The sequence below is a fragment of the Phalacrocorax carbo genome, chromosome 10, assembly GCF_963921805.1.
Source record: "Phalacrocorax carbo chromosome 10, bPhaCar2.1, whole genome shotgun sequence".
NCBI classification, from domain to species: Eukaryota; Metazoa; Chordata; class Aves; order Suliformes; family Phalacrocoracidae; genus Phalacrocorax; species Phalacrocorax carbo.
The window spans coordinates 23,549,608-23,568,955 of NC_087522.1; the positions used below are offsets into that span (position 1 = coordinate 23,549,608).

The following is a 19,348-nucleotide window of genomic DNA, read 5'->3' on the forward strand; positions in this document are numbered from 1 at the left end:
GATAATAAAAAACTAAGACAAAATCATCAACGTAGGAATTTATTTTAACGAACAAGAAAATTCTTCCATCTTCGTCCTCTGGAAGTAAATTTTACTTTGCCCCCTGTTCTGTAGGAGGGGTGTCAGAATTTATAGTTAGATTCATCAGCTCCTTTGCTTTCTTGCTGGTGTGCATTGGTTTCCCTACAAGATGTTTCTGAAGCATTTGAATTTTAAATTATCTATAATCTGTCCCTGTGTTGTGAAAAAGACATTGTTATCTCATTTGAGCATGCACAAGCGTTTGTATGTGTGGGAGAAGGAAAGAGCAGCTCTTTTTTCATGGTTAACCAAAAGTACCCAGTTGTTGGGGAGGATAAAAATTATTTCTAGAGAACTGCAAATGAGTCATGTCATGCTTAATTCAATACTAAAATAACCTCAGAACATTTCCAAGGCATCAAAATTCTATAATCTTATAAAATAGATAGGAGGTACGCTTTTATAAAATAAACACAGAATCATAGAAGGATTTAGGTTGTAAGACCTCTGAAAGCCATTTAGTGTGCCCTCTCAGAAAGAATATCAGCATCAATTCAGTACTTTTGTATACAGTGTTTTTCATAATCTGTATCTATATCTATAGATATATCTATATGGACTAACAGAGTTCTATTTAGGATTACTGAAAGAAGGATAATTATGTATTTTTTTCAAAAATCAGTTAAGTGCTGCAGAGAGTATTCAAAACAAGAGTCTGTGTGGGCTAGACAGACCTCTGTCAGGAATGATTTAGGTGTAGATGATCTGTGTTAGGAATGCATTAGGTAACACCTAGGCATCCCTTCCAGGAATACTTCTCTCTGAATAGCCATTGACCATTTATTGATACTTTGTAGTATACTCCTTAAGATTACACAAGATAAAGACAGATTTGACCAGTGCAAGAGGAGTTTAGAATGGGCTGAATTAAAAGCTGCAGCTCTTCTCATGTGTCAGAGTAATGACGTAACGATGCACGCAACTGTTGTCTTTTATTCCTTTGTCTTTTTTGTTGTTTGCTCTTTTTCTTTTTTGTTTATGTGTTTTACAGCTTAACAAATTTGAAATGAAAGATCGGTTAAGTCGATTTGTAGCTGAAGACCCACTGGATCTGCTCCTGCCAAGGGAGGAAGCCATCAGGCTAAGCACTGAAGCCTTCCGTTTGTGGGCTGTGGCAGCTGGCTATGGTCAGGCCTGTGATCTCTACAGGTACAGTCCAAAGCTGGAGAAATGGGGGTGGTGGGCACAGCAGAGAAAATGGACGTCCTGTTCCAGGGGGGCAAATACAGGGATGTCCAGGCTCAGTCTCTGCTCCCTTCAGGGATTCTTATCTCCCTTTCTGTGGCCTCCTGCAGTAAAACTCCCAGTTTCTAAAAGTATTTGTGCTGAGTATTGACTTTTTTCTGGTGTTGTTTATCTCCTGTGTTTAAGCACTGTTATTGTGTTGTTTCTCCTCTGTACTATGGGAGATCACTGTGACTTTTTAGGGCTGCATCTTTTTCCCCTTGAAGGCATGAATAATCTGTGCTTGTGTGACATCAAGACACATAGTTTGCAGCACACCCAAGATTGAATCTGATGATCTAAAGGCAGTCTGGACAGCAGTCAGCAGCATGCATGCTAAGTGAGGCAAACTGATGCAGAAAAACTCTGTATGCTGTGTCGACTTTCAGTTCAGTACAAGTTCTTGCGCTTAACCATCAAGGTTTGCACTGGGCTAAGTCTGACATACCTCAAACATTGAATCTTATTCCTGTAATTGTACTGACTTGGAAGCACCGAAATGGCTATGGAGTTGCCCTGAAGAGGGTAAAAGGGAGGCCAGTATTAAGTTTCAGAAGGGAGATTCTCTCTCCGCAACGGGAGTTTGTGTTCTCCAGCCTAATCAGGTGTTTTAGTGTAATAACAAGTAAAAACAGTATATAATTTTTTTAGCACTGTAAATGTTGAGGAAAGAGAAACAGCAGACGATTCCTTAAATTTGCATCATTATAACTGTGGATACTTCAGCTGAGAATTTCAGAACTAGGGAAACAAGAATAAAATAGTAGTTTTCCCAAGAGATTATTGGAATGCTTGGAGGCAGAGTATTAGGTAAGTTCCATTCAGATTAATTTGGAATGACAGTATTTTTCCTTTGTCATCTTTTTTCTGTGTCTATTTATTTTTGTTATTTTGGCAGTGGTGATGGTTCTCATAATCTCATTTTAACAATATATAAATGTGATGGGAGGGTGTAAAGAAGATAGAGCCAGGTTCTTCCAGTGGTATGAAGTGAAAGTACAAGAAGCAATGGGCACAAATGGAAATACAGGAAATTTCACTTAAGTGTAAGAAAAATATTTTTACAGTGAAGGTGATCAAACACTGGAGCAGGAGGATTGTGGACCCTCCATCCATGAAGATATCCAAATCCAACTGGACATGTTATTGGGCAAACTTGCTTTAGCTGACTTGGCCTGAGCAGGGAGTTGAACTATAGATGATCTCCAGAGACCCCTTCCAACCTCATCTGTTCTGTGATTCATACTATAGGGATCTGTATCCTGTGCTGGTGAGGATACTGCAGTCCCTGCCTGGATTGCTCAGCACTTGCCGTGGGAAGAGCCCTATGATTGAATTGTTTGTCCAGCGAGCTACAGCAGTAGTAACTCTGCTGACCAACGTGACGCAAACAGCAGGCTACACGGCAGAGCTGCAGGCCAAGCTGAGCAGGTAGGCCCTCTCTGTCACCAGTTCTGCGTATCTGAGTAGTCGGCGTCCTGTCTTTGGTTTGGAGACCTGGCTATCACCTACTTTTCCTTCATTTTGGGTGGTTTACTGTCCCACATGGGAATTCCTGCGTGGTGGGGTGTGTTTCCTCTGACACAAGGTTGGAAAGGGTATCTAGTCTGATAGCTGTATACCTGCTAGCTTGGTAAGAGGCAGGAGTAAAAATCTGCATTCAGCTATGGGGCAGAAGGGCAGCCAAATGCCCTGCTGAAAGGAGCAGGGAGGTTCCTTTGACCTTCCTTTTGGGGAAAAGAACGTAACCTCCCTGAGGTTAAGAGGAAAGAACCTCTCTGCAGAGACTAAGATGGGTCAGGATTAAGAGGTTGTTGGTTGGATAGACAACAAAGCAGTAGGATTGCTGAAGACAAGACAGGTGCTTTTTCTGGTGAAAAGCACAAAGCGAACTAAAGCTGGATACTGAGGTAGTGTGTCCGATAAAACTAGGGCATAGCTCAACGACAGAGTAGTGCAGGTGAAGAAACTTCAGCTTTCGTGAGTAGATTCTGCATTCGTCCTTTCTGCCTAAATTGATTTGGTCTAGTCTGTGGGAACGTAAAAAGACTTTTTTCCCCTTGTGGCTGTTGTTGGGTATTGCCTTCCAGGCTGCGTGCAATTGGAAATCTTGCTATTAAAAATTATGATTTATAGAGACAGTTGTTTTGGAGACACATTTCCTATCCGGTGTCATTCTTCCATTGTGTTTCAGTAATAGTTCAGAAGATGGGGAACACATTCCACCTCCTCCAGTAGCGTGGAACCAAGTGTCAGGCTTACAGCCCTTCCTTGAGACCAGTCTGAAAAAATTCCTCCAGGAGATATCCCAGACAGAAACTTGGCAAACTCTCCAGCCTCTGACCACAACTTATGTGAACTACCTGGGAGTTTATTACAGTGCTTGCAGCCAGCAGGTAAGGCCTGAAAATACAGGGAGGCTTTTCATCTCAGCAGCGTTGGCTTGTGTATTACCCCTGAAAACCTGAACTTACAGGCAGTATGCAAAAAGACAGATGTTGAGGCATCTAGCTGAGGACTAAATTTTGTTTACCACAGCTCATATCTAGGCTGCATGGCATTTAAGGTCAGATAAGTCTGCTGATCCTTCACATTAGTAGTGCCAAATATCGCTGTCTTCCTTTCTTGCCCTTTCCTCCTTTGGGCTCAGAGTATCAATCAAGGTATGTGGTAGTGCTGTGACTGTTCTAAGTTACTGCAGAGACCCAAAGCATAAAGCAAATACTATCTAATTTAGTTTGGCAGTCCTTTTTCCTTGTGGCCTAAATCAAGTTGCACTTTTTTTGCATTTGCTGTGGTCTAAGAGCTTACACGTGTACAGCTACATTGTAGTAATCTGGTTAGAAGATTGAGCTTTGAGGATCATGCCATATGAACTTCGGATAGGAAACAAAGATAAATTTGTTTGCTGCCCTGCTGGCATTCAAGGTCAAATTCTGTAACCCAGTTACAGTTGTAGTATGTCACCATCTTTTAAAGTGAGTTTTCTGAAGGTGACACATCAGTGTGATGCTGTTGGAGAATGTCTTATACTTTAGCTACCTTAAAGGTTCATGTTCTTAAGATAAGTGCAAGTTTCTTCAGTACTGCCCAACTGACAGGCCCAAGGTCTGACCTGGGAGAGCCACCTTCAGGGTGTGGGGGTAATTTCATGGCTGTGGTTATTTACACTTCTGCAACTCCTCTGAAATTTGTCCAAAGCAACTGAATGAGTTTGTGGCTGGGGTGGAAACTGCCAGTATCTTTCAAAGATGTCTTTAGTGCACCAAAGATGTCTTTAGTGCACCAAAGGTTGGTAGTACCCTTCACATGCTGTCATTAGGTCCTGAGCATTAGAGAACCAGGATAACCAAGAGGTTAATACTCCTTTTCAGCCTCTACAGGTATTCCAGAAGAGTGGCTGACAAAGTAATTTCTTAAGAAGTTCACTTAAGAAGCTGTTCAATTATTTACCTGTGGTTAGCTAATCTGATTAAAAAAAAAATTGCGTGTAGCATGTTTGAATGGACTAGTGCAAAAAAAAAAAATCAACACGTATGGTAACTAGATTAATTACTTGGACCTTCTTGCAATATTTTTGTTAGATGACTAAGAACTAAAGTTAACATCTTCATGTAGATTTTGTTGATTTCTGGGGGGGGGATTTCACCTGGGGGAACATCAGATTTTATATTCTAGAAATGCGTATTTCTGTATGCTAAAGCAGTATTCTAATGAAGGAAAAGAACATAAAAATTTGCCAGCATGTTCCTTCAACCTGGAATATTGCTTACTAGGGTTGGAAGAATTCAGATGGTTCTCTAAAAGCCACAGATGCTCCTCTGTGCAGTGTTCATCCGCAGTCATGCTTTGATGGGTAGGTCAATTGCCCTTTATACAGTTGATTTTTTAAAAAATAATGTTGTTTTTTTGAGACCCTCATGGTGCCACTCTGCTTTCTCAAGGTCTCTGTGTCATCTTCAAGTTAAATGGAAAGATTAGCATGTAGATGGTGTGGGGAGGGGAGTTTAGCCACTTATGGCAACTTTTCATTTAGGGAGTCTTGATCCCAAGGATCCCATACCTTACTTCCAGCCAATTAAGAAATCTCTGTGATGCATTTTAATACTTGTGTAGAAAAACACCTAGAGCAGTACCACTCTGTAGATGATGTGGTCTGGCAAAAAGATGATAAACACAGAGAAAGCGATTAAATCAACCTGTCCTTTTGCCCTCACTGGAATGCCTTCGTTCACCATCTTTTCCTATCTTTCTCCGTGTCTTCTGCAGCCATCAGTCAATCCAATTGACTGCTTAGAGGAACTGGAACGTTTGACATCTGAGGTGCTGCAGCCCCTTCTCAGCCAGCCAGCCTTACACAGCATGTGGGACTTGCTCAGGTAAAATCATTTCACTGCTAAGATGTTGTTGCCAAAAGCTAAGGGAACGTCATTTCTATACTGTACTGCATGGAAGTTTTCCCCCTCCAGCTTCTTTTCCTTGCACATATGTGCCCCATATGTGTGAATTGGAGTGCAGTAGGGCTCTGTCTACACCCTGCTTTGTCCTCTCTCTCCTCATAGCAAAAAGCATGATGGCCACAGAGGTTCTTCAGTTCATTCTTTCCTACTGGTGCTGCTGCAGGGTCTGCATCTCTGTGCTTCCATGTAGCTGTGTTTTTCATATCAATTTCAGATTGAATTTAGTCACTCTTGGCTGTGATGATTCTTTGGTTTCGCTGGTTTAAAAAAAAAACAACCAAACCAACAACATCAATTTGAGTCCCCCTTACCCTGGGGAGATGAGCATGTGTGTGTGCCTACCATTCATGTGCTCTGTGTGATGCTGCTTATATAAAATAATTTAAACTAGACTGGCATCTTGAAGTTCCTGCAGAGCTTCACTAAGGCTTTGAAAGCCCCTGCAAGAAAGTGAAAGGCCAGATACCAAACTGGTTTTTTTTCAGACATTTGGAAAACATGAGCTTTGTCTCTGGCTCTGGGAACTGTCGAGCTCCGCAGGTATTCTGCCTTTCTGCTGTAGAGGGAGCCACCCTACTAACCTCTAGAGAGAGTGAACCTAAAAGGCCTAACTTGTAGTCAGGGAGACATGTGGCTGCTTCCTAGAATGTCTTATGTAAGGGGCACTTGAAATCTTTGATCTTTAAGTGATATCTGAATGGTCACCAAACAGTTTGGCCCCTGTTCTTTCATGACAGGGAGCTGAGGTCTGAAGCTCTTAGCACCAAAGCTTCCAGTACAAGGGCACTCATTAGGCTTTTTCCTGCCTGTCCTTGAGATCTGAAACCGATGGGTTTGGTCAGGCTGTAAAAGGCCATGAGCAAGAAATTCTCTTGGGCTGTTCTTAACACTGGCTGGTAAAAATGAAGCATTGGCTAATCTCTCCCTTAATATTTTGACAATCTTGTCTAAACATTCTGGGCAGATTAGAGCCAGGAGTTCAGGGTACTCTGTGAGCCCCAGATTTATTCATGCATCTCCTGTATTCTAATGCCAGTGGAAAGAAGAGCAGCGCATTTACAGAATTAGTTCTCTGTCGTGGAGTAATGGTATGGATGTTTGACAGGATTTGCCCTGTTGCCCCATTTCTGTTGTGCAACAGGCTTATGGTCACTCTTCCTTGTAGTGGTCTTACCTGTACAGACATGGTATGTCTAGTGTGGGCCCCGTAAGCACTGCTGGTATGAAAAGCTCTGGTTTTACCCACACGAGGTGAGCACACACACCAAGAGCGGTATGCACGGTTATGTTCATGTACATTAAACCTAGGTTCTTTCTGAACAGACTTTAAAAATATGCATTTCATGAGTACATAAGGGGCAGCATTTTTGCAGTGTCAATTTTAGATATAAGCTGGCTTTTTGGCTTTGACTGCTGGTTTATTATTGAAATGTTGGGGGTGGGTGGGCAGCTTTATAGCCTGGTTTCTGTATGTACATGGGGAAATGTGTATTGTTTGTTCGTTTTTTAATCAAAGGCCCAATGCTTTCAAAGGTTTGACATCAGAGATGTGTCACTGCATCAGTATTTCTGCATGTCACGAACAGTTTAGCTGAAGATTAGAATTCATGACAGCTCACATGACAGCATTAGGTTGTATGGCGATAGTGCTTACTTGACCAACTGTGGTACTAAGTTTTTTCTTGAACAGTCTTCAGACCTTCTATTTTAGTGCAATGTGTCACACAGTTCAGACAGTAACATTCTTACAAGATAATTCTTCAGCAGGATGAGCACTCTTGACCTGACCCCTTTTTCTCTGTTCACACAGGCCATGTTCTGCTTTGTGCAACCCTCTGTCCTGTTCCCCAGCACCAGAATCTGTCTGCAGCATTGCATCTCTGAGCTGCACTGGAGGCAAACCTCCCCTGAGCCTGGCTGGTTCCAAGTCACCTTTCCCCTTCCTCACTGCCCTCCTGTTTCTCATCAATAGCATCACTCACATTCACAAAGGCCTGACCAGCAAGGTGAGAATAGACTTTTTAACTGTAAGTTTTAGGGGAATGCTTGTGAGGGAGCTTAGTATTTGTATCTTCCCAGGCTTAAGAATGATATTAGTAGGACTATTAAAAAGGAATTTTTGCATATTTTTATTTTAAAAATATCAAAATGCTATAGAGAGAAATACCACCATTTTCAGAACAGGTGGGATGAGGATCTGAAAAGTACTCTGTCTTGGAATTCCAGTATCCAGTTGACACTGGGAAGCTGGAATTATAGAGCAGGTGATGAATGATGATGACACTTAAAGGATGGATTTATAAAGAATGTTGAGAAGGGTTAAATAATGGTTGTTTGACTAAGCAAAGTAGATAACTGAGCGTCAGAGGAGAAAAGGGATCCTTGAAGTGTATATAGCAAAGAAAAAAGGGATAAAATTAAACAAGAGAATGGGTGCTACAGTGGCTGAAGAGGTTTCTTTCACTTCTGGTTGGCCTGAATATTTAGAATGAGAGTGTCATGGAAGAGTGGAAACCCTGAAGAGGAAATGGCAGAGCCCTAGAGAGATGGAGTACCTAGCACAAGCTTTCTCAAAACCTTCCTCTGTCATCTTATGTTGAATTAGCTTACCAGTTACTAATAGCCGTATCTGGCCAGATGAGAGGAAAAACTTCTTAAGCCACGGGCCAGACTTCTGCCTTACAAAGTGCCATGGAAAATGTAGGCAGTGACTATCGCTTACCTGTGGTGGGGATGGTCACGATGGATGTAGGTGAGACCTGAGGCAGAAAAGCAGATATTTATCAGGCTATTTAAAAATATCCCTTTTGGAGTAGCCATCAGGAATTCTCATGGGAGAAGGTAGGGGGTAGGCCTTGGAAAGGGCTATGTTTCACTTTCCTCCAAGCATGAACTGTCTTCCCTTCTGATTCCTTTATAGTACAGCTCTGTGCTGGGCTTCAGAGGCTTGAAGGATTATCTGCATCAAAGCTGGCAGACTGGACCTCCCTCTGTAACTCCCTCATCTGCATGGATCCTGCGCCATGAATATCATCTGCAGTACTTTGTGTTAGCGTTGGCTTGGAGAACGGTATTGTTATTAGTCCTTTCATTTCTTTCACTTGAGGAATTCACTTCACCCCGGCCTCTCCAACTCAGCGTGTCAGACTGGCAACTGGTCTTGGCATCCATGTTCTTTCGCATATTTGACTTACATCTGGTGACTCTTCATATGTTTTTAATGCCTTATTAACAACCAATATCTTTACAATTATTGATGTGGCGATTTAGATCCAAAATACTTTGGATGGCAAAATTATATTTTTGCCTGTCTTCTGGCTACAGTGAGAACAAAGGTTTCAAGCGTGCTGCTAAAAAAGATGTCTAAGTAAGACAATCAGGGAAGCAGAAAGATCTTGGTATGAATGCTGACAGCTTTTACAGTCTGCCTCAGTCTCTCACTTTCCAGCAAGATCTGTGTCTTGCTTGACCGTCCTGTCCTTGTTGATTGCCTTGTTGACAAATGATACAGTGCTTTTATCTGTTTTGTTTCCTGTACAGGCAGGCACTTGTCCGGATTATGCCCAGCATGCCTCACTCCATCACTGTGTTGCCATGGCATTGCTAAGCCGTCTGTTGCCAGGGAGTGAGCATCTGGCTTACGAGGTCCTACTGGATCTTGCCTTTAATCCAGAGTTTCTTCCGTAAGCTTTGCATTTTTTCCTTTCTGTAGTCTGGTACATGGGAAAACTTGGGAAAATTGAAAAAGCACATAGTGGCACTGCAATTTTGTCATAATTTTTGGCCTTTAATAGGACCTGTATGCAAATTGTAGTTACTCGTTGGCATATTCTCCAGTCACAGAGCCTTCTAGTCAGACCAGCAGCGTGGTTGCAGATTCTCTCTGATGTGCCAATGTTGAGAAATGTGACCAGTTTCTTTTTATCTCCTCTGTGACAAAAGTCCTGTGATTCCCAGTAGAACTGATTCTCATTAAACATGGGAATTTGACAGAGCCTGAAAAGCTTATTGAATCTTCCTCGGACCTTTATTATACGAGTTCTTACACAATTTTTTGCTGATTTGACAACTGTGATGTCTTCCACCTTGCACTGGAAGAAATCATGAGCATCTCAAATGTGAGGCTTCCCATGTCTGGCCAAGAAAATGGTAGCATTTTATCTTGTTTATCACAATCTCTTTGAAATTTGCCACGGTGCATCCCTGTAGGAGGTTTGACCAAGGTGCTGCAAGGAGATACTATAGTTTTCCTGGAAGAAGGGAAGCTTGTGGGAGGGTTTGTTTGTGTGTTTTGTTTTTGTGATTTGGGTTTTCTTTGTTTTATTGTTGGGTTTCATTTTGTTGTGAGTTTTTTGTTTGTTTTACAAATACCTCCTATAGAGCTATCATTTTGTGAGAACTTGGCAAGTAATCTCAGACCATGGTCAGTCACTGGTCTGAGATTATGGTACAAGGCTTTGACAAACATCCCCTGCCCTACCCCAGTTTCTAACTGCTAGTCTGTACGGTTCCCCTGAGCTTGCCACTGCCAGCTGCGACGCTGCTATTTTGAGAATTGTCTTACTGATTCATGTAGGCCTTATATGATATGTGGTATTTCATCTCAGCACCCTGTCAGCTGTGTTGGTAAGTAGACTGCCTCTCTGGACAGGGGGTTGCAGCCTCCACATCAGACTGCTGGCATTGTGTGGATGTTTTTCATGGCAAGGCGTTAGTGTTGCTAACTCCAAAATTTCTGTGAATTCCCTGTAAATACCAAGATAACTGATCTTTACCGGCACTCAATATTATCATAGCTGAATGCCGTAGAAAGTGTTGTGAGTGCTGCGCATATACTACTCTCCTGATCCAGGAAGATTGTAGAGATTGATTTCTGTGGTGTTCTGTTTGTGTCGTGTTTTTTTTTTCATTTTGTTTCTATTTCTTAAACTGATGTTTGTCTTTATCTTACAGTGAAGGGAAAGCTGGAGGGCCAGAAGCAGCTGACTTCTCTGATATCCTCCATCTGGGTACCGGTGCGAAATTGGCACAGCCTGGCTCTGCAGCAGCATCTTTTTCAAAGGCTACTCGTGGTGCCCTGCTGAGAGAATCGTACCAGAATCTGCCTTTCATCCGCTCCTGCTACCTTTCTCATTTTGTCCACTTGCAGCCTACGCTTATGCGTTCCCAAGCATCCTACCAAGGACAGAATTACCTCATCCAGTCAATGCTGCTTCCTGAGGTCAAAGGGCCCATCCTGCCTTCAGACTGGCCATTCTTTCCACTTATCAGCCTCTACAACAAAGTGACTAATGCAGAGACACGCGGCACTGTGTTGAACTCTCTCCCACTTGATCTCGTCAACACTGTGACCTGGAACCTGCAGTGGGTCTTGTTGCTGGAAACCTGGCGAGCTAAAACCCTTCAGAGCATCCCTACTGCTGCCAAACTTGCACGACTGATGTGTGTCTTCCTCACAGGCAGTGACCTCTTTCTAGAAGCACCGATTCACCGCTACACAGCTGCCCTGCTCTCTGTGTATTGCCAACCCAAGGCATTGGACTCCCTGAACTTGGATGCTCCACTCCCTGGTTTGGCTTCCTTCCACGATCTCTATATTAGTTTCCTGGAGCAGTTTGAAGGTGTCTCCTTTGGAGATCCACTCTTCGGAGTCTTTGTTCTTCTACCTCTACAGAAGCGTTTCAGCGTTGATCTGCGTCTCTCTGTTTTTGGGGAGCACACAAGTATCCTGCGGGCACTGGGAGTGCCACTCCAGCAGGTAATCCTGGCTTACGGTAGTTGCCCGTTGCTGCATACTTCTGGGTTATTGGGCTCTTGCCTGTGTTTCTCCAACATTGACTTTGGGCATCCTTCCAGCACTTCCCCTTCTTTCTCATCCCTCCTTGTCCAGTAGAATAATCACTTATCTCTATCTAATCTGCTTGGTCTAATGATTGAGAACCTCCCAATTTATGGCTTGCATGTATGAAGGGCTGTCTGCACCCCATGTTCTTCTGCCAGCGTTATCTTTCCCTTAAGTAAGTCTTTTCACAGAATCACAGAACGGCAGGGGTTGGAAGGGACCTCTGGAGCTCATCCTGTCCAACCCCTCTGCTTGAGCAGGGACACCCAGAACAGGGGGCACAGGACTGGGTCCAGCCGGGTTTTGAATATTTCCAGGGGAGACTCCACAGCCTCCCTGGGCAGCCTGTTCCACTCCTCTCTCACCCTCACAGTAAAGAAGTTTTTTCTCATATTTAGCTGGAACTTCCTGTGTTCCAACTTGTGCCCGTTGCCCCTTGTTCTGTCATCGGGCACTACTGAAAAGAGCCTAGTCCCATCATCCTGACACCCACCCTTTAGATATAAATATCATAAATACCTATAAATAGGTATTTTCTCACCTTGGTGAGAACCTTTTCCTTTCCCAGTGCATAGACAAACAGTCATTTTTCCTCTCAACCATGTTTCCACATTTAGTTATACTGGAGTTGTGCTTTGCTGGATAACTCAGTGAAAAATTTAATCTGTCAAGCACAGGATTGCATTTCTTTTGAATGAGCAGAGTCCAAGAGAGAGAGTTTAGCTGGCTTTAAGTTCTGTGTCAGTTGACAGACAATACCTGATCAAGCCTTAAGTTTGCCAATACAAAGATAACCTTTCAAAATTTTTGTTTCCCAAACCACTGTGAATCAGCAGCTTATGTGAGATCAGTGCTTTCCATTGCATGGTTGGAGCACTTTTGCTCTGCTTCTAGTAGCCCTGTGGCTGATTTTTCCATATCATTATGGCCAGATGAGCCTTTGTCTCTTAAGCCAAGTAAGCCAAGATATTCTGGCCTGCTTCGTATGATAAGCTCTCTGTTCTCTTGGTGTTCCCAGTAGCCCTTCCCTGCCTCTATTCCAGTTCCACAAATATATATGGGAACAGAGCTGAACACCATATTCCAGATGAAAACGTTGATTCTACATCATGTGCTTTATCTTGTCTTGATCCCTTAACACTAGATCCCTCAGTACCATTAGAATACTTTGAACAGTATTTTCATTGCCATGTTGCTTAAAAACAAACTATGTGTTGGAAAATTTGAGCAAGATCACTTGAGGTGGTGGTGTTTGTTTGGGTTTTGTCCCTTTTTGTCTTGAGTTAAAAATAACCCTAGTGGGCAGTGGGAATATTCTAGAAGGCAGACTGCTTTTTGAATGGAGTAAAATCAGTTATTGTCTTTAACTGTACAAAGAAGATGCTTGAAAGTGAAATAGTTAATTTTAGCCCCAGAGAACTTATGCCAAAATGGAGAAGAATAAGAACTGGGCTTCTGGAGAGGGGAAAAGCAGACAAACTCAAGTTGTTACTAAAAGCTTTTCTAACTTATTTTTTTAAGCTAGGCAGCGAAGTTGGAAAATATTGGAAACTTTGCTTAACAATAACATTAACTCTGGCACATACATCTGCTTTCCTCTTCTGGCTAAATGCACAGGTCAGTGTAAACCTCTCTGGAACCTTAGCAGGATGTGGTGCCGTTGAAAGTATTCTGTCTCCTCAATTTGAAACCACTCTTCTTACCTGTGCGAGAAAGCAACTGCAGCCATTTAACCAGTAAAACATCTCTCCACAAAGTTGAAGTCCTGAGGATGCTGTGTCAAAGATGTGTCACGTTACTCAGTGTAGGCAGTAACGGCTCTCTGCTCCAAATGGGGGTTGTGCCAGCGAGGTACACAGTGTTATATGGGAGTGCACGCACAAACAGCTGGGCAAGGGCAACCTGAAGTCATGAACTTCCCTTCGCTACTTAGACCCTGACAAAATTGTAATGTTCCATCTGGGTGGGTTTGTTTGCAGTTTCCTGTGCCCCTCCAGCAATACACTTTTCCTCCTGAGGATAACCTGAACCTCCTGCGACTCTACTTCCGAACACTGGTCACTGGTGCACTGCGCCACACCTGGTGCCCCGTTCTTTATGTGGTGGCTGTGGCTCACGTGAACAGCTTTATTTTCTCCCAAGACAGCACGACACAGGTAGGTAATGGAGAGCAGAGCCTCAGGGCTGGAAGCTTTGGGTTTTGTATCTGCTCTTTCCAAGGGTCCAGCGTGGCTTGTGGTGAGTCACTGACCCTGGGCTTGAAAACAAAGACTGTAAGCAAATGTTGTGAGGATTGGGCAGCTGCTTGAGAATCCACATATGAAACATGGACAGCAGCTCTTGTTCATTATACCCTAAAGCACTTGCATTAATGGCAAATCCTACGTAAACTTTTGAAGTCAGCAACTATGTGGGCTATGGTATGGGGGGAAGAATGAAGCAAAGAGGGTGAGGGAGCTAATCAGGCAGAGAGAGCTTGTAACAGATTTAGTCTCTGCCTGGGCCAGTCTCTTTCCTTTCACCTTGCTTGAATAACCAAGCAGAAACCTTCCCATGGCCATGGGACCTCTAGCAATGGTTACTTGTGCTAACACTTCACCTCTGATCTACAATTCTACCTGAAAGTTGAGAAGTCAGCTGAGTTTCAGGTCAGGCAAAGGAGGAAAGAGGCAGGATCCAAGCAATAGCCATCTCTCAAGCCGTTTCTGATGGACCAAGCTGTTCTTTGGAGCATCATCATAAGGAACAAAGCATCCTTCTGGAGTGCTGTACACCCGTGGGCAAAGGTAGCACTGTGCCATATTAAGCAAAGTATGTGTTTTGTTCCCAGGAGTCTGATGCTGCTAGGAAAAGCATGCTGCGGAAGACATGGCTGTTGGTGGATGAGGTAGGATCTGTAAGGTTCAGTCTGTGCCACTGGGACTTAAGTTTTTCAGACAGGGTACTCTTACAGATTGGGCTTTTGAAATGTGTGTTGAACTACCTTGCTAATTTGAGAATGAGAGGAGATTAGCAGCAGGGTTTTGACCTGTGATGGCTATAAATAGTGTTATCCAGTTCTTATAGTAACTGAACTCAAAGCACTGAGCCCATTGGAGCCTAGATGAATCTCCTATACCGTACTTCCATGCCTCTTGCCCAAGCTGCTTTATATCTGGATAGTGAGAGGTCCTCGAGAGATGATTCTAGGACAACTATGAATAGGTGGCCAGACCCTCCCTTAAGATATCCCTTAACTCTTGGTTGGATGCTTCCCCCTAAAAGAACAAAACAGACGCAAGGTTTCTTATTTTTTTTTCTCAGGGAGCTTGCCAACGTCTATCACTTTTGTGACAGAGCTGGGTCATTTGGCCCTTTATGTTTAGTTTCTAGGGTAGATTCTTAGATTCCACTTGAAACCCCATTTGGGCTTCTGGCAAGAAGTCATTGTGAGGGCTCGTTGAAGAGACAGTGGAGTTGTGTTCAGAAGGGGAAATCTCATGCAAATCAAAAGCTATTTTTCTTGGAAGAAACTCTGCTTTTATAGTTCTTCCGTTAAAGATGATACAATTAAATACGTTGGGCGTGATGGAATTGTACTATCTGGCAGGTTGCTATGTGGTGTTGGAAACAGGATGGAAAAGATTAGATTCTGTTTGACATGCTTAATGGCTGCTGTTTCATTCTTCAGACCTTGAAAAAGCACCTACTCTACTACAGACTGCTGAATGCAGAGAGCCCTTTGGGATTTGATCTTTATGAGCAGCTCCCTCCCGTGCGACTGAAGTACTTGCAGATGGTGACACAGAAAGAATATAAGGAGAATGCACATTGCTAGTCTCGTAGCAAAACACTCGCGCAAGAAGAGGGCCAAGGGGAAGAATGGAAGAGCTTGGTTTATGCTTCACTGACGAAACTATGTGCACTTCAGACAGTTCCAGTGTCTTACCTGGACACTCTTGGCACCTTTGCAAAGTGAAGCAGTAGTAGAAAGCTCGCAGCCCTGCAGAATGATACGCATCTCAAGATGTGGCAGTGTGTGTGTGCGGCCTCTCCATGATGAACGCTGGAGCATTTTCCTCCATTCTCTTTCAGGTTGTTCTGCTTCTCTCCAGAGAAGGTGAGAAAGTGTCTGAGAGGCACTGGACTGTTGAATAAACTGAAGGAAGTGGAAAAGCTATTTCATTCATTCAGGCTGGAGTTTGTGGGTTCTTGAGGTGATGTCTGTCTTCCCCAGATCTTTTCCTTGCTTTTTTTGTTCCCTGAGTTTTGAGTGGTCCTTTCCCCACACTATCGCCTGCAAACAAAGTGACAATACAGCAGGGAAGAAGCTGATCCGGAGAGTTTTGTGGGTGGTTTTTACTGGTTTTTTGTTTGTTTTTTTTAAAAATAGATATAGGAGCTGTTTCTCCAGGATAGTATTCTGTCCACACAATGAGTCACACAGACGGATTGTAATAATAATAACTAAGAAATAATATTTCCCAGTGCAGTGGTACAAACACTGGATATCCTGCCTTTGCTGTCTTTTGGATAGTCTCTAAACTGCTTTCTTTTCTCCCTTAATTTGGTTACATGTATAACAAGATCAAAAATAATTTATTTGCAGGGTGGGATGCTTGGCAGTAACTGCTCCCCATTAGAGGAAAAAAAACCCCAAGTATCTGCTTGTTTAACTAGAATATGTATTGCTTGCCCTCTGAGAAGAGGGGAATGTAACTTTAAAATTTAAGTTGAGTTTCTAAGCTTAAACCTAATCTTAAAATTCCTAATTTGATCCCACTTCTACATCCAAATTCTGTATTACAGCCTCAGACACAAGGGCTACAAACACGGTGCTCTAAAAGGCTCATCGCAAGTGCCAGATCAAGTCCAGAATTTATCCTAGGTGTGATGTCACTAGATGATTTGTTTATATCCAATAAGTTCTGCAGAACTACAGTCACTCTGGCAGGCTTTTGTTTGGAGAACTTAACTTCAACAGGTTTTGTTCATAGAAGTATTACTTTTGTTTTGTTTTTAGGAATAAATTCCTCTGGAAGGTGCAGGGTGATGCCTAGCCTGAAGACCTAAGCTTCTCTCTTTACCTATGAAACAGGCCAAGCTCGTTTCCCTTCAAAGAAACCATGCCTATACTAATCTTGCTTCAGTGAATGTCCTGATAAGAGCATGAAATGCTGTTAATAGGCCAGCTTGTAATTGTTGAAATTGTTCCAGATGAGAAAGAAATTCCAGCTAGCAACTTTATGGCTGTGGTGCTGTCTTTGCATTGGCAGTTTTCTAACTGTATCGGTCCCCCTTAGGTTGCCAGAAAATACATCATTCCATCTTTTCCCCCCCTTATTTCAGATAGGACATGGGTGGAACTGATGTTTCATTTTAATTTCTTCTTTTTTCCCTTTTTTCTTCTATTGCAGCTTTTCATCTGTGGTTTATCTCTGCTGCAGATCAATGGCACATAAAATAACAAAAGCACAGTGGTCAACATGGAGAGTTTTGTTGTTAATTATTTTAAAAGTACTTGATGTGATTAAAAGTTTAATCAAATGCATCCAAGTTTCTCTTCTGTCTAGACGGTGAGAGTCCAGCAGTTGTCTTTAAAGAGCAATGAAGAGTAAAATTTAAGGACTCATAGCTACCCATTTAAGAGCAGCCTTCATCAGGGACTTTGCCTTTTGCTTTTCAGACCTCCAGTTATAAAAACTCTTCCAGCCCTTTGTGCAATGCAAAGTTGAATTTTGTAATGTGTACAGGGTGTAAGTAAATACTTTGATAGCTCTGCAGGTTTGGTTTGTTTTTTTTTTAAACTATGAGAATGTTCTCCTTTATTTAAATCTTTCCTGAGTTTGTATAGTTCTGTTTGTGATTTATAAATACCATGGAAATGCTACTGCTGTGAGAAAATCCACTAACTTGAGCTCTGTGAGAGAGCTCTTCAAGCCAAAGGCATCATCCTGCTTGTGTGGTGGGTCATTCACACAGCATTTGGTACCCTGCGTTTACTTGGGGAAGGTGCAGGTTGGGTATTATGTGACTTGTCACACGCCCCAGGTGGGAAGACTGTAAAAAACTGTCTAGGGATGGTATCTGTAGGTGATGAGAGAGGAGGTGGATTTCATTTCTTTTGTGAACTCTGGGATGTAAAGGATCAGGCTTCTGCCTGATTATCAAAAGCCTCTCTTGTTTCCAGATGTTTCTCAAGCCATCAGCGTATGCCCAGAAAATACCTACATCTTTTGACATGAAATTCTGATGCAAGGATCAGCAATGTGGAAAAGGAAGGGAGAGGATCCCAAACACTTCTGCAGGCCACACTTGTGTCCGGAACGTTCTAAGGATGCTGCGTGTGAGCTGTGACCTTTCAAAACTTTGGCTGTCACTTGAGATGGTACAGCAATGCTGAGCTTGAATTTTTTAAGGCCTTGAGCAGCCTTGCACCAGATTTCTCTGTAGAACACTAGAGGGCATTGCTTTATCTAGTTTAAATGCAAACTTTCTAGGCTTCAGTGCAATTGGGGCTTAAAAACCCCCAAACCAAAAAGCAACCAACCCTTAAAGCTGGTTTGAACTTTGTGCATTTTTTTTTTATTTTTACATACGCTTTTGGAGAAAGTGTGGAGAATTAAATAATTTTTGATGTGATTGGTTGCTAAGAATCATGTAGTGCTTTGCCAGCAGGAGCATTTTGGAAAAATCCTAGTAGAGTAAATGGAATTTTAAAACCTTAAACGGAATGCAGTCTGAAGGAGGACTGAAGTGTGCCAGTTCTGTTAATCCGGTTTAATCCTGATCAGAGTAAGTGAGGAGCTGAAGAAAATGAAAACTGTCCCAAAAATTGATGTGACTTCTTAACTCCTTATCAAAAGCTTAATATTTCTTTGAGAAGAAAACGATTCTGCTGAAATGAGACCCACAGATAGATTGCTGGGGTTGAAATGGCTCTAACTCAGAACAGTTTATGTTGTCTGATAACTCTGATCAGAAGGCAAAAATGCCACCGCCAACCAAATAAAAAAATCCCACAGATGCTGTCTTTTAATTCTCAGAGAGAGAGGGAAAAAACCAAAACACAAAACAAACAACCCAAACCCAAAACAAAACAAGCCCCATCTTCTGGTCCTTTGTGGCTAGAAAATGCTTGGTTTCATCCAAGTTACTGATGCTATCCCATGTAGGAACAGTGGGAATCTGTACTGGGAGAAATCCAGCAGGGGCTGTGCTGGAAGGAGGCAACAATGTGGTTTTAGAAACAAGTGCTCGATTGGACTGGAGATGAGTTGAAGATAATCCTCCTAATATTGCTGTTGAGTTGGCAGGTAAGGTGGTGGGACTGTCACAGTTTTGCATCCCGTAACTTTAATCCCAGCAGTTTTCTGCAGTCTACTGAGTCTTTCTTCGCATTTTGAAAGGGGAGAGAGTCTTCCCATGAGCTTGGAAGCGTGTCCTTTTCTACCTAGAAGAAATGAAGTTGATTTGTGATCCTTTGACCGTGTGCGTGATTTGTATTCCTAGGATCGCTATCTGGTGACTTGGCCCACGGAGCAGTGGCAGCTGCCCAAGATGTAGGCAACCCAGTTGCTGGCTGTACTACACACTGGGGCAAGACAAAGCCTGGCAGAAGACATTAGAGACTTAGGCAAGGAAGTAATCCGAGTAGGGCTGAAACCCCTCTGTATAGGAACTTTTTAACAGTAAAGCACACATGAAGCATATGATTTAAGCACTTGCATTCCACTGTATTGACTATTTCAGTTTGACAGTG

General features: G+C 42.7%; 1 protein-coding gene across 3 annotated transcripts in view; it reads left to right on the forward strand.

The window, feature by feature from the left end:
• The window catches only part of RPAP1 (RNA polymerase II associated protein 1), a 41,622-nt gene extending 24,253 nt beyond the window's left edge, over positions 1–17,369 (forward strand). For all 3 annotated transcript variants that reach the window (XM_064462510.1, XM_064462509.1, XM_064462512.1), the window contains 11 exons: positions 1,073–1,230; positions 2,557–2,736; positions 3,500–3,701; positions 5,575–5,684; positions 7,576–7,771; positions 8,686–8,835; positions 9,306–9,448; positions 10,719–11,523; positions 13,587–13,763; positions 14,438–14,494; positions 15,278–17,369. In XM_064462510.1, coding sequence (XP_064318580.1) covers positions 1,073–1,230; positions 2,557–2,736; positions 3,500–3,701; positions 5,575–5,684; positions 7,576–7,771; positions 8,686–8,835; positions 9,306–9,448; positions 10,719–11,523; positions 13,587–13,763; positions 14,438–14,494; positions 15,278–15,424 — 2,325 coding nt within the window. In that variant the 3' untranslated portion in view covers positions 15,425–17,369. The remainder of the gene's footprint in view (positions 1–1,072; positions 1,231–2,556; positions 2,737–3,499; positions 3,702–5,574; positions 5,685–7,575; positions 7,772–8,685; positions 8,836–9,305; positions 9,449–10,718; positions 11,524–13,586; positions 13,764–14,437; positions 14,495–15,277) is intronic.
• Positions 17,370–19,348: the final 1,979 nt, after the last annotated feature.